Genomic DNA, 14,676 nt, shown 5'->3' with positions numbered 1-14,676 from the left:
CCGGTGTGTCCCAAGGATACAGACGAGGCTGTGTTCATACCAGGATGGATTCTAGTACCTGGTGCTAATTTTTTAAAAAATTAATTTAATGAATGAAAGAAGAAATGATTGAGTCAGTGTGGTTATAATGAGGATTCTAATTCTTTTTTAAAAACATCTTTAAACTCATCTTTATTTTAGAATATATTACAGATGTCCCCCCCCTTTTTTCCCATTGACCCCCTCCTCCTCAATCCTGCGCCCCTCCACCCTTCCCCACACTATTGTTGGTGCCCATTTGTTATGCATATATAAATAGAATTTTTTTTGATTTATCTAATCCTGCCCTCCCTCCCCCCTTCCCTTTGAGGTTCATCAGGCTAACAACCAATTTGTACTTCTTAATTCCTTCATCTTTTTTACCCATCCCCTAACCCTCACCCATCTGGAAAGCAAAAAGTTCCCAGTATCTATGAGTCTGTTTCTGTTCTGCTTGCTCATTTTGTTTCTAGATTCAATTGTTGATAGATATGTATTAATTGCCATTTTATTGTTCATATCTTTGTTCTTCTTCTCCTTCAAGAAGACCCTTCAACATTTCATATAATATTGGTTTGCTGGTGATGAACTTTTTTAGCTTTTTCTAGTCTGGGAAACTCTTTATGTGTCCTTCTATTCTAAATGACAGCTTTGCAGGATAGAGTAATCTTGGATGTAGGTCATTGCTTTTCATCACTTTGAATATCTCTTGCCACTGCTTTCTGGTCTGCAAAATTTCTTTTGAGAAATCAGCTGACAGTCTTATGGGAGCTCCTTTGTAGGTAACAAACTGTTTTTCCCTTGCTGCTTTTAAGATTCTCTCCTTGTATTTAACCTTTGGCATTTTGATGATGATGTGTCTTGGTGTGATCCTCTTTGGATTCATTTTGTTTGAAACTTTCTGTGCTTCCTGGACTTGTATGTCTGTTTCCTTCACCAAATTAGGGAAGTTTTCTGTCATTATTGTTTCAAATAGGTTTTCAATTTCTTGTTCTCTTTTTTCTCCTTCTGGTACCCCTGTGATGCAAATGTTGGCACACTTGAAGTTGTCCCAGAGGCTCCTTACACTATCCTCATTTTTTGGATTATTTTTTTCTTTTTGCTGTTCTGCTTGGGTGTTTTTGCTTCCTTATATTACAAATTGATGATTTGCTTTTTGGCTTTACATACTCTACTATTGATTCCCTGTAAATTATTCTTTATTTCAGTTAGTGTATCCTTTGTTTCTGACCAGTCCTTTTTTATGTTGTTGATGTTCTCACTAAGTTCCTTGGAGGTTTCCTTAAGTTTCTTGAAGGTCTCACTACTAAGGTCCCTGAAGGTCTCACCAAGTTCCCTGAGCAACCTTATAACCTGTGTTTTGAACTCTGCATCTGGTTGATTGCTTATCTCCATTTTGTTTCATTCTTTTCCTAGAGTTTTGTTCTTTTCTTTCATTTGGAACATGTTTCTTTGTCTCCTCATTTGGGCTGCTTCCCTGTGATTGTTTTTATGTATTAGGTAGAGTTGCTATGTATCCTAGGCTTCGTAGGGTGGCCTATTGTCATAGGTGTCCTGTAGGATCCAGTGGCACAGCCTCTCTGATCACTCCACCTGAGCCCTTGAGGTGCACCCCTAGTGTGGACTGTACACCCTTCTGTTGTAATTGAGTCTTGATTGCTGTTGGCACATCAGTGGGAGGAGTTTACTCAGACTGATCAGCTGCAAGGATCACAGGACTGGCTGTGCCCACTGGCCTCTGGCCTCTGACTCCCTTGGAGGAACACCTGTGCAGGGGCCCACCCCACCGAGCAAGACTTACTTCATCAGGGCTCTGGTACCCATAGAGTCTGCTCATTGAGTGTGTCATTTGTGGAGGTGGTTGGGTGGTGGTGTTTCGATGTGGTCTGGAGCTGTCCACTGGGTGTGCTGGCTCTGCGGCAAGGTCAGCCACTGCCTGTGTTCTACCCAGGGCCACCCGGCATAAGCTACAAAGTGATCTGCAGATAGCTGCTTCTTGTGCTGGGCTTGGCAGTGACCAGGAAAAGCCAAGTTGTGAACCAAGGCTGGCTGCTTCTAGTGCCAGGCCTGAGGCCAATTAACAAGAAGTATGGGGCTCACTGAGACCAAATGCTGTTTGTTTTAGAGATTTTAGGAAACTCTGAAGCAGGACCCAAGACAGGCTGGTCCTATGCTAAAGCCTTTGGAAACAGCTTGGGTGGGCCCGAAAGTTGGGTGGGGTGGGGCCTTAGGGAATTACCAGGGCGGGGCCAACAGTGTGAGCCAGGTTGCTGGAGTCCCAGATATGGCTCAGCTTCCGCCAGCAAGTCTGTCCAGGAGAAAGTCCTCTCTAGCCCTCGTACTGAGGCCAAACAGCTCAGCTCTTCACTGTATGTCTCTGGCGCCCCTCAAGCTGCCTCCCCTCCAAGCTTAGAGGGAGAGAGTCCGATAAGTCCGTGCGCGGGCCCTTCAAGAGGAGCTGCCTGGGGCTCCAGCAGCCACAGCCTTCTTCTACCTCAGTTCCCGCTGGTATTTCCAGCCAGAAGTGATGGGACTTCTCTTCCTGACACTGGAGCCCTGAGCTGGGCGCCTGCTGTGGGATGGGGACCCCTCACTCCTCAGGGAGGACTTTCCCAGCTGAGGTGTCCTCCTGATTTTTATCCACCACACGTGGGTGTGGGACCAGCCCGCCCGCCTCCACCCTTTCTACCAGTCTCATGTGGCTGCTTCTTTAATTTTGTAGTTGTAGGACTTCCATTCAGCTCGATGTCAGGCGGTTCTGAAGGATGGTTGTGTTGTAGCTTAGCTGCAATTTTGATGTGGTTGTGGGAGGAGGTGAGACCGCGTTTACCTGCACCACTGTCTTGACCGGAAGTAGCGAGGATTCTAATTCTTGTCCCATCATTTGTAAGATGATTCCTCCTCCCTGGGCCACAGTTTTCCTATTTAGACAATTGGAGGAAAGGTTAAAGATTAATCCTTTCTTTTTCTTTTTGTTAATCCTCATCCGAGAATATTTCCATTGATTTTTAGAGAGAGTGGAAGGGAGGGAGAGAGAATGAGAGAAACATTGATGAGAGAGAGACACATGAATTGGTTGCCTCCCACATGACACAACCCCAAATGGGGCTGGAGATAGAACCTGCAATCCAGGTATGTGCCTTGACCGGGAATCAAACCCGTGACACTTCAGTCCAAGGGTCAGTGCTTTAACCACTGAGCCAAACCGGCCAGGGCTTTCCTTTAGTTCTTTGCACATGGTTTTCTTTAGTACTTTGAACATATTTATAACAGCTGATGGAAAGTCTTTGTCTTTGTCAGTCCAATATCCAGCCTCCCTCAGGGATACGTTTTAGTGACTAATTTTTTCCTGTGCATGGCCTGGACTAATTTTGTGAAGTATATATTTCCTATGGTGTGCAGCCACTGATGTCTCTGCTCAGTTAGCTTAATGGTCAGCTAATGATTGGACAGAGATTTCCTTAAATGCCTTGAGCAAGGAAATCTACCCCTTGCCAAGGAGCTTTCAATGTCTGCCTTAGCCTTCGCGTCCTGCTTGCACAGACCCTCGAAGCCAGCACTGAGGGAGCGGGCCCTTTCAGGTCTTTCCTGGCCATGTGCAGTCTTCTAGACCCCCAGGAACATGTCAGAGCTTTTCAACCACCCCTAAGAACATTTCACATCTCAGATCTTCCCGTTAAATGTTTCCCTTCTGTTTGTCCCAATTGTTATCAGTCTTGGGCAATCGTGGGCTTGGGCAGCTACAGTGTGAATAATTGAAGCTGATTAGGTTTGAGGAACACCCTGGGAATAGGGGTTTTCCCATGGGGAGAGCTTCAGGTTGGGTTCAATAGTAACAACGCCCCACAGGGGAAGCTTGTCCAGGAAACTGCAGCACAGAACAAATGGATGCCCTGGTGACGGAGCTTTGTGAGGAGCCCCACCCAGACTGACCCTCTGGCCACAAGGCTGCTGTGAAGCTGGGGTGAGAGGGATGCAAGTAGGCCAAGTTCAAACACCACAAATCCATTGTTCTTACCAAAGCTCAGCAGTTTTCTCTTGATAACCCTCTTCAGATTGTTGTTAGCCTCTGGTTAATATCCAAGTATGATCTGTAGATAATCTTGCCAGTGTTTTTGTTGCTTTTATGGAAGAACAGATTTACAGAAGTCCTTACTGCACCATTCTGAAAGTCCGCTTCTGGTCAGGGATCATTTCTAAGGTCAGGTTTCCCTAGTGTCAATAAGGAGGTAGTCACTGGAAACAGGATTCAAGTAATGCCCTCACCCTGGAGGTATCCAGCTGGGGGGGAAAAAGATACCTAAAGGAAGAAAAAACTTGTTTTAGGATCAATAGGAATCATTCCAAAATAGTGGGGTGATGGGGCCTGCCAGGACACACCCCTCGGCCGGACGCCCAGCCCAGGGACCGCTTGGCCGTTCCCCCGGCAGCCCCGGTCCGGGGAAGGCAGCTGCCGTGTTGTGAGCACTTCCTCTAAGCTCTCATTTCATACTCATCCTCACATCTTACCATCAAAGGGAACGATCTTATTTGCACTTTGCAGATGAAGAAACAGAGGCTCACAAAGGTCAAGTCCCATGCCCAGGGTTGGAGCACTCATGGGTCTCTCCTCCAAGGGGCGCCTCCCGCCTGTCAGAGCAGAGAAAGTGGGGTCAGGGAGAGCTTTGCCGCACACGCCTGCTGGACGGGGCTCCCAGCTCAGCCTCTCCTTTCACTCAGGGGCTACAGCTTCCAGACAGTTCCTCCCAAATCAAGGGTGGCAAGGGCTAAGCCTGGTTGTGACTCCAGGGCTGGTAGTGCAGGACGGTCCCCTTCAGGCACAGGCCTGAGAGTCCAGAGCCCCCGCCCAGTCCACTGTGAGCCCAGCGTGTCTGTGAAGGACAGGCGGGTGTGTCCCCAAATGCCCCAGCATCCTGACCAGCCCACGGCTCCCCCTACTCCCAGTGACTGCATCAAAGGGGCATGCGCATTACAAAATCATTCATAAAAGATGAGCTTTATTTTGATAGCTCAGAAATTGGCGGGGAAACAAGCACCATGACAATAGTGCCCTCTTGTGTGCTAGCTCATCTTCAGATGCTGATCTCACTGGGTCCTCACAACCACGCTGCAAGGGGCAATAGTGACCCACTTTACTGAGGACTTGGTGGCGACCCAGCTCCCACACCGACTGTAAACACTCCACCCAGATGCCCCTCTGCGCTGGTCCAGCTCCCCAATCCCCACGTGGGCAGGGCTGCCACAGGCAGATACTGTAACCTCCTCAGCTATCAAATCAGGGCTCAGGCCGCCCATCTCTGCTCAAAGATCCTCCTCTGCAACACTTGTGTGCTGCCAGGGACTGCTAGGTCAACGGTGGCTGTGCCAAATGGCCAGTCAAAAGCCTTCACAAGACCTGGGCACAAAAGAACCTGGAGCTAAGCAGAGGGACCGCAAGCCCGCTGGCCATTGCTGAGCCACTGCCTATAACCAGGCTCCGTCACGGAGATCATTCTGTCTGGACAGCAAAGGGGCTGCTACTCATACCACTGGCCCTAAGCTGTGGGGACGGGGAAGAGCCCTGGTCCCCAGCTCCCCCTCTCTGCTGTCCTTTCTGACTTTTCTCCAGAACGAGGCGGCACCCCTCCCCCTGCAGAGAGCAGCTCAGAGCTAGGCCTAATCTGCCACTCACACCGGGAGGCCTGGTTCGGTTCTCGGAGCAGGAGGGGCCCGTGCCCAGACCACCGCTTCGATCTCCCAGCGACACACGGGGCACTTGGCTGTGTCCCTGAAGACCCTCCTGGCGCAGCAGCCGCAGAAGTGTGTGTGGCCGCAGGGCACAAGGCAGGTGTTGGCAGCATGGTGGAAGCAGATGGCACACTCCTCTGCCGCTGTGGCTGGGAAAGGGAACAGCACAGGTCAGGCGTGTTCGGGGTCGAGGGGTGGGCAGCCTACTCATGATATAGCCACAGAAGAGAGAACCAGGCATCATACTGGGAAAATGCTACCTCGTGAGAAAATCCTCACAATATAATCAAGTGAAAAAAATTGGTAAGAAAACCATAACGTATCGATATCATAAAATTCCAGTTTAGAAGAAAAGAAAACAAGGCACAGCCCTGGCCAGTTTGGCTCAGTGGTTAGAGCATCGGCCTGCGGTCCAGAGACCCGGGTTCGGTTCCCGCTAAGGGCACGTACCTCAGTTGCAGTTTGTCCCCGGCCCTGGTTGGGTCGTGTGGGTGGTGGCCACTCGATGTGTCCCTTTCACGTTGATGTCTCTCTCTCCCTCTCCCTCCCACTCTATCTGAACAAAGGCACAGACATGCATATATGTGTGACTGGGAGGAAACCCACCTAGGAAGCAATGGGTGACTTTTTTCTTTGTACTTCCTTCTTTATCTCTTAATATTTTAAAATATTTTTTATTCCTGTTTGGCAAAGCTTTTACTAGAACGTGGATTGCTTTTGTAAAGCAGGGAAAGTAACAAAGTAACTGATTTGTTAGCTGCTTTAGAGTCTAGTAGGCAGAGCCAACTGGTCTGAAGCCTGTGAGAGACTTGATGGGACCTGAAAGATGTTCCTGAGATCCCAGGGCTGGGCCTTCCTGGCCCCTGGGCGCTGGAGGCTGGGGAGTCCCTGGTGCTCCAGGAAACCGCTCACCTTCAGGGTCAGATGGAGTCTCGTCAGGGAGGGCCCAGGGCGAGGCTGTGGGGAAGGCACTGGAAGCCGGATCTAGGGCAGAGAGGGAGACTCAGGCCTGTGGAGAGCAAAGCCAGGGTGCTCTGTGCCCCTGCTGAGGCAGTGCCTACCCATGGTCTTTCTGTCCAGCTGGCAGTGTGGGAGAGCTCCCCTCGAATCCAGTGGCCCCATCCTAGCCATCCCTTTCCCAGTTTAAGCCAGCAAGGAATTCGTGGAGCTGTGGATCCTTTCCCTAAACCACCCCTCCTTTACACACCTCCTCTTTACCCTACTGCCGCGGCCCAAGTGGAGCCCTCAGCATCACTCAGCATGGAAATCCACCAGGAAGTGGGAAAAACAGGTACTTGGGCCCCGCCCCACACCTATCAAAGCAGGCTCTCCAGGGGCGAGGCTCCAGCAGCTGTGACAGGCTGTGCTGGGGAGACTGTGGACCACCAGCCCAGGAAGGTCAATGTTCTTCTTATGGGTGTTTCTGTGTCTATACTCCCTCCCCTGAAATCTAGTCCTTGCAGGTGGCTAGAGGGATGATCTTGTTTCCCATCCACTGACTGTATATCTCAGCGTTGTCCCACAGGCTGTCTTCTTGCTCGCCTCTACCCCTCACACTTATGTTCCCTCACTTGCCACCCTCCTTTCCAGTGAACTCCTACTTAAACTGCAAAGCCCCACCCCAAAATTTCTTCCGTTGTGAAAGGCGATTAGCTCTTTAACTGATGTTTGAGGTGCTGGTCTTATCTGTATGGACAGGTTGCCCTTCCTATGCCTAGGTTTTGTCCCCAGCACCCATCTCCATACCCAACACTGGCAGGAGCTAATGGAAAATGTACTGAATATGAATATATGAATGAATGAATGAATGAATGAATGAATGGTTCTCCCCGCGGCTCCCTCCACGACTCTGGATGTGAGGAGAGTGCCACTTGACCACCCACCTCCCTCCTAGGGGCAGTGCCTGGTCCCAGCGGATGGCCTCACCCAGAAGCTCGATGGCCTTGGTGGTCCCGTACACGTCCATCACGGCCCAGAGGGGGCAGCCCAGGGGCACGCCCTTGCGCAGCAGGAGCCTCGGGCCCGCGTTGACCTGGGCGCAGAGCAGGCCGCGGCGGTTCACCCAGAAGCGGACCACGTCGCCAGCCAGCGCGCAGCCCTCGGGCAGCACGGCCGCCCACGTCGGGCTCCGCTGCTCCAGGTCCGGGCACACGAAGGGGGGCAGGCTGGGCGCCGGCGTGCTCTCAGGGTCCAGGCGCGTGAAACCCACGCGGAGGCCGCCGAGCCAGCGGTCCTCGTGCCCCAGCACGCGCAGGACCACGTGCTCCCCGGGCCGCACAGGCCGCTGGCTGAACACGATGCCGTCGCAGAAAGTGGCCAGCCGGTACGCTGTGCTCCGCCTGGCGTCCAGGAGCACCTGCGCGCCCTTGGCCTGGGCGTGGAAGCAGAGGGTCTCCGGGGGCACCTCGGCCTCCGCGTCTGCAGGGGACGGAGAGGTCCGTGAGGGCCGCCCAGACCCGCCGGCTCGCGGGGCCACCTCCCGTTCCTTTTCTCCACCACCGCCTCTCCCGCCACAGCATCCGGGGCAACCGCCACCGGTAGGGGGAGGGCATTTCCACCATCCCCAGCTCCCTGGGGGCCACCGCCCCACCCGCAGCCCAGGATGAAGAGCCCACTTTGCCCGTCTGGGGTCTGAGTTCCTTCGCAGAAACCCTCCCGCAGGGTGGCTGTAGAGATGAAAGCACCCGCGGATGCAAGCTTGCAGTCCGGGGACGGTCAGATCACCACTGACGGGATGGGCAGGAGGGAGGGCACTGGCCACATTGCTGCAGCTTTGTCCCCCAGCACCTCCTGTCCCCCCGCGGCCCCTGTCCCCCAGCGGCCCCTGTCCCCCCGCGGCCCCTGTCCCCCAGCGGCCCCTGTCCCCCAGCGGCCCCCGTCCCCCAGCGGCTCCCGTCCCCCAGCGGCTCCCGTCCCCCAGGGGCTCCCGTCCCCCAGCGGCCCCTGTCCCCCAGCGGCTCCTGTCCCCCAGCGGCTCCTGTCCCCCAGCGGCACCTGCCTCACAGCAGCTCCTGTCCCACAGCAGCTCCTGTTCCGTGGAGCCGTCCGTGTTCTGTCTGTATCTACAAGCAGCCTGAGCTCTCTCCGGCTGATGGACCCCGAGTGGTGCTGTTTCCCCTTGTCTGACTTTCTGATTTTCTCGCAAATAACCTGCATCACTGAAGGCCAGGCCCCCAGTGAGGGAGGCTTCCTTGCCCTGGGAGAGAGGGGATCCTGGCAGCTTCCCTTGGGTGGAGCACAGGCTGGAGTGGGGTGAGGGGGTGTCCCAGGTCATCCTTCAAGACCTGGGGTGAGCTGTGAAATCAAGGGACTTCCTGACCTGACTACTTGGCAACCAGAAAAGAAAAATTCTTACTGGGCAGCCCTTCCTCTTACCCCAGTAGCCTGGGGGAGGCCTGGAGGAAGCTGGAGAAGACTTCCGCCCAGAATGGCTCTTAGCCAGCTCCCCAGCCTCATCACTCCCCTCCTCTCCTCCTGCCCCCCCTCTGGGTTGGACAGAGGAGGGTGAACATAAAAAGAGGTGAGTTCAATCTGAACCTGAGTCAGACCCCAGCCCAGAGGGGCCCCCAGGTATCTAAATGTGATGTGGGGATGGGGGGTTAGTGGATGGACGATTTGTAACCTTGTGATATGCATTCTCCCAACCTGGCCAGCCTAGGATCAAAGTATGGTGTGGACAGATAAGGTTTGCCTGAAGGGTAGGAACACCACCCTGTCTGATGAGTGCCTTGTATACATGTGAATAGATAAGGTTTGCATGACAAAGAGTTGGAAGACCACTCAGCGAGGATAACGGGCCATAGGCCCAGGTTTGTTATTTTTTAGCTTTAAACTCTCCTCCCAAAAAAGAAAAAAGCGAGAGGCAGAGCTATGCTGTATGGTTTGCAGGGACACCATCTCAAGGAATAATTTACATAAATCCACTTGTAACCTTGGGGAACCAATCTGCAAATAAAGGGGACTGTGTTCAAAGATCTGGAGCATTTGCTCACTTGCAAAGCCCCCTCTCACTCCAACCATCCTGTGCTTGTAGTTCATTGTGTTGCACTAACCCCAGCAGGTTGAGAGATGGCAATGTGAGGAGTTAAGTACCAACCAGGGCAGGCATTGGGCTGGAGTGGGTGGGAGCAAGTAGAAGCTCCTGGTGTGACCAGCCAAGACCCAGCTAGGTGGGTGGAGTGCCCGCCCCCCCCCCCCCCAGCTCACTGCCCCTCCCTGAAGTGGGGGCTGGCAATAAGCCCTAGAACAGGTTGGTCTAGGAGGGGTGAGTGGCATTTGAGCCCTCTTCACACACCACCATGTCCATTGCTGCCACTACCCTGCCATGCAGAAGACCCCTTCTGACAGGGCACACAGCCTCCAGCCCTGGACAGGAACTCGACAGTCTGCAGAGCTTGCCCGGTCCTACCCGGAGCTCCCAGCAGCCGGTAGGGACTGTCACCATGGTTAGAGAGGGAGGCTGCCAGGGTACTAGAGCACCCACCTCTGGCTATATGCCCAGGTTCTCTGAATGAACAGATGACCTCCCAGCCCCTCCAGGTGCTGCTGGGAGGGGAGCCAAGGGCTCCAGAGAGCCTGCAGGACTGCATAGCCCACCAGGGCCCCTCCCTCTACTTGGCACAGGGCTCTGTGTTTGGAGCTGACTCAGTGGCATAAAAGGTGTGGGTGCCCACCTCAGCCATATGCCCCCTCCCTCAGGGCCTGCAGGGCTCCCCTGCCCTCCACCCCAGGGTGGGAAGTGGCCAAGGCAGGCCCAGGTCTATGTGGCTCTTTTTCTAGGCCTGTGCCCAGCCCTGGGATGGCATGGGGTTCAGAGCATGCAGGTGCCTAAGCACCCTCACGCCCACAGGTGGCCATTCCAGTTATCAGCCCCATTTTCAGGCAGGTCCTGAGGTTTCATAAGCGAGTGACTTGCCCGTGGAGGGCCCGCCACAGTGGCCCCACCTGTCTCCTTGCTGCCCACCGCTGTGGGGAAAGACCTGGCCCAGGACTGAGAACCAAGACCCACCTCGGCTGAGCCATGGCCTTTTGGATGTCCCCCGACATGCACACTGCACAGGTGGATTCGAATCAGGGGACCTTTGCAGCCAGGCTCTTAGAGCCTGAGTGCCTGGGAGTCAGGCCTGCTCCGTGAGGACCCCCCCCCCCCCCGCATCTCCAACATTTTCATCGCCGCCCCTCCAGCCATCCAGCTTCTGCAGGTGCTTTGCAGCCTTCTCCCTGCCCACTGCTGTGGGGAAAGACCCCCACGGGACAGCACTCAGGGACCAAGCTCGGGGAGGGCCTGCACGTCGCTGCCGGCTTGCAGCCAGAACTGGAGGGACTTGGACCTGCTGCTGGTCCCTGCACCCCTGTGCTGCCTCCCTCATGGCCCTGCCGGTGCCCAGGATCCAAACGTAGTTGCCAAAGCTGCAGCAGTGGTGGTTTGGTCCCTGCCTACCCCCAGGCTCTGGGTGCCACCTGCCATTGGCATATGAGTCTCCAGTGCTGCTAGGGAAAGGGGAGCAGGAGGGGGGGCTGGGGGGCCCCTTGCCTGGGAGGTAGCAGTGTCCAGAGAGGAGCCCTTATATCTCCGGGGGTAAAAGCCCAGGTTCCCCATCTCTACCCTTCACACAGAAGGACACTGGCCTCTGGGGAGGTGCAGAGACCAGGAGCCTGGCGACCTCTGGTTTGTGCTGCAGGCAGTCCTGGAAGTCAGCAGGTCACTGCATTGGCTCAGCCTTCAGCTGAGGCAGCGGAGGCCCTAGGGAAGGTGACCTGCCCCAGGTCCCGCAGCTCAGCACTCTCAACTGGAGCCCTCGTCTTCCACCAGGACCCCTAAACTCTGCTGTTCCCACCCAGCCAGGCTTTTCCCTGTACGTCAGGACCCGGAGGCAGCCCAGTCCTGTGGGTCATCCGGTCACTGCAGGGATGCTGGACCTAGTCACTGGCCTTTGTGGATTCTCGCAGGGGCAGGAAGCTCGCAGCCTCGGTGCGCACCGCGGCTTGCCAGCCAGGTCGGCTCCGCCTTGCTCAGTAGCCCTTTCCGAGTGGTGTGGACGCTGCCAGCCCCTCTGCCTCCCGCGCTGCCCAGCAGTGACCCAGGGCCTCCCCTGCTTCCTGCATCCCTGTCCAGGGACCAAGCACAGGCTCCACTCACCAGCCTGGAAGCAGAGCTGGGCCCCCATCGGGTCTGGAAGGAATTGTCTGAAGAGGTCAAGAGACAGGTTACCAGAGTCTGCACTGGTCCCCTTGTTATGGGCTGGGATCATGTTACAAGGTTGATGATTAATTAGACGTTGGGCGTTGTTGTCACGAGTTACAATAGTCAGGGGATTTCCTGATGTCTCCTGGTGGGCCGCTGGCCAGCCTGTAGGAAGCAGGAACTAGGGTGGCCAGGGTGGGATAGACAGTAGACTTCTCACCCCTTCTGAGCAGTCTGTGCCTTGTAATTGCCTGAGGCATGTTAATAAGTACCTGTGCCCACACCTGACCCAGAGGCCCTGATTCCAGCAGCCTGGGGTGGGGTTGGCATCAGTCACTTTTTTTTTTCATTTTTATTTTTTAAATCCACACCTGAGGATATTTTTCCATTTATTTTTAGATAGAGTGGGAGGGAGGGAAGGAGAGAGAGAAACATCAATGTGAGGGAGACATATCGACTGGTTCCCTCCGCACAACCCCAACCAGGGCTGGGGACTGAAATGCAACCGAGGTACGTGCCTTTAGCAGGAACCGAACCCGGGTCTCTCTGGACCGCAGGTCAACGCTCTAACTGCTGAGCCAAACCGGCCAGGGCTTTGTTTTTGTTTTTATTTTTATTTTATTTTATCCTCATCCGAGGACATTTTTGCATCCATCATCAGATAGAGCGGGAGGGAGAGAGGGAGGAAGAGAGAAAGAAACATCGATGTGAGAGAGACACATCAAGTGGCTGCCACCCACACAACCCCAACTGGGGTGGGGACAAACCGCAACCGAGGTACGTGCCCTTAGCAGGAACCGAACCCGGGTCTCTCTGGACCGCAGGCGGACGCTCTAACTGCTGAGCCAAACCAGCCGGGGAGGCATCAGTCATTTTAAAAAACACCCTGGTAGCCCAGCCAGAGTGGTCCGGTTGGTTGAGCATTGCCCTGTGCACCAAGGGGTTGCCAGTTCAAGTCCCGGTCAGGACACATCCCCGGGTTTCGGGTTCAATCCCTGGTCAGGGAGCATCTAGGAGGCAACCGACTTATGTTTCTCTCACATGGATGTTTCTCTCTCCCCACCTTCCTCTCTCTAAGCATGTCCTCAGGTGAAGATTTAAAAAAAAAACACGCTGGGCCCTGGCCGGTTTTGCTCAGCAGTTAAAGCGTCGGTCCATGGACCAGGGATCCCGGGTTCGGTTCCCGCTAAGGGCATGTACCTTGATTGCAGTTGGCCCCCATCCTGGTTGGGGTCGTGTGGGCGGCAGCCAGTCGATGTGTCTCTCTTTCTCCTCCTCCTTCTCTCCCTCCCACTCTATCTGAAGATAAATGAAAAATATCCTCAGGTGAGGATAAAAATACAAAACAAAATCACACATGCTGGCAGAGTGCAGTCCGATGGGTGAGATTCGCCGGCACACGGAGGCGCTGAGCTGGCGTTGCTGCAGCGGGCTGACCAGAGTCCCCGCGTCCTGGGACTTCGGGGAGGCCCGGCCGGGCTCCAGAGAGCAGGCGAGGCAGGTGGAACCCGAGCACGTGATTGCTCCCCGACCTTTGCCGGGGCTGGAGTTCCACCCTCCAGAACCCAGTCCAAGGCGGAAGTCACCCCCAGAAAGTCGTCCCCAGAGGCCTGGCTCCCAAAGCATCAGCTGTGACAAAAAGGCCAGGGAGCCTCTGCCCACCACTCCCACAGGGACACTGAGGCAGGCTCTAACCTAGTGCTTCTCCCTTTTCCACACGCACACGACTCCTGGGGAGCTCGTTAAGTGTGGATTGGTTCAGAAAGTCGGGCGTGCCTGTAGCATGCTTTCCCAACAGGGTGGCCCTGTGGACCTACTTAGAAACAAGGCTTGTGAGTACCCTGGCCTCTTACCCAGGCTAAGCCCTTCCCAGGGCCCCGGATCAAGGCCATGGTCATGACTTCTTTGAACCTGGCTAAAGGGCAGGTTCCCCCATGCAAGGCCCTGAGGGCGGGGAGGTGTTTTGGAGACCCACGTTCTACCTCCTGCGTTTCCTTGCCCTCCTTTGCACTCTCTGGACCCTGGTGTCCCCACGTGTAAAACAGGAAGCCAGGATGAGCTGATCTGTGGGTCCTTTCCAGTCCCAATGTGCCGTGACTTCAGATGTGGCTGCCACCCCGGGCCCTCTCTTCCACACCATGCACCCTGCCAGGCTCCCTGAGCCCCCCTCTAGAAGCAAAGGCCAGAGGCAAACTGGTGAGAGGTCAGCAGCATACACCCCAAGTCCAGGTCCCAGCTGGCCCAGCCTGGGGACCCAGGCACAGGGCATCCCCTTTCTCTCGAGCAGGGTGGGGCCCTCTCTCCTCCTCCACCCTGGCTCCGCCTGTAAGGCCGGCTGCCCTGGGCTGTCCCCAGGGGGCTGTAGCCAAGCGCACCCTATCGCTAAACCACATTCCTATGAGCAGGTAATTATGGAATCTTACCAGGGAAGTCAGTTCCTGAGCTTGGCCTGTGTGGAAAGTCACTGGACGAGCTGTCAACGTGGGGCTGCCACGCCAGCAGGTGAGGTGTGCTCCTGTCTTCAGGACCTCCGTGGGAGTGGGCCTTCTGAGGAACTAAATCCGGCCCAGGACGTGGGGGGGCGGGGCTGCCCCGGCAGGACCCCATCACACTCCCACCCTGCATGAAGCTACCAAACACTGCCGTCCTGAGTCCAGGCTGTGCTGCCCTGCTAATGCTCATGGCAACTCCTCAAAAAGATTCTATTTATTGTAATCACCCCCATTTTACAAGTGGAAAACTGAGGC

At 54.9% G+C, this 14,676-nt stretch overlaps 1 protein-coding gene across 1 annotated transcript; it reads right to left on the bottom strand.

The window, feature by feature from the left end:
* NEURL3 (neuralized E3 ubiquitin protein ligase 3) lies at positions 1-11,963 on the bottom strand. The gene is made up of 8 exons (XM_036263384.1): positions 11,885-11,963; positions 7,672-8,163; positions 6,658-6,729; positions 5,690-5,894; positions 4,528-4,647; positions 4,037-4,318; positions 2,849-2,939; positions 1-64 (listed from the first exon to the last, which is right to left on the bottom strand). Exons 1-5 carry the CDS (start codon positions 11,910-11,912, stop codon positions 4,587-4,589), a joined length of 858 nt encoding a protein of 285 aa, XP_036119277.1. The 5' UTR covers positions 11,913-11,963; the 3' UTR covers positions 1-64; positions 2,849-2,939; positions 4,037-4,318; positions 4,528-4,586.
* Between the last annotated feature and the right edge of the window lie 2,713 nt (positions 11,964-14,676).

The sequence above is a fragment of the Molossus molossus genome, unplaced genomic scaffold, assembly GCF_014108415.1.
Source record: "Molossus molossus isolate mMolMol1 unplaced genomic scaffold, mMolMol1.p scaffold_m16_p_15, whole genome shotgun sequence".
NCBI classification, from domain to species: domain Eukaryota; kingdom Metazoa; phylum Chordata; class Mammalia; order Chiroptera; family Molossidae; genus Molossus; species Molossus molossus.
This window is presented reverse-complemented; position numbering and strand designations above follow the sequence as displayed.

Coding starts and splice junctions, on each gene's coding strand:
- NEURL3 (XM_036263384.1), bottom strand. CDS start 11,912: ATGGGGGCCCAGCTCTGCTTCCAGGCTG. Junction 6,730..7,671: donor CAAGGCCATCGAGCTTCTGG/GTGAGGCCATCC, acceptor TCTCTGCCCTAG/ATCCGGCTTCCAGTGCCTTC. Junction 5,895..6,657: donor GACTCCATCTGACCCTGAAG/GTGAGCGGTTTC, acceptor TCCCTTTCCCAG/CCACAGCGGCAGAGGAGTGT.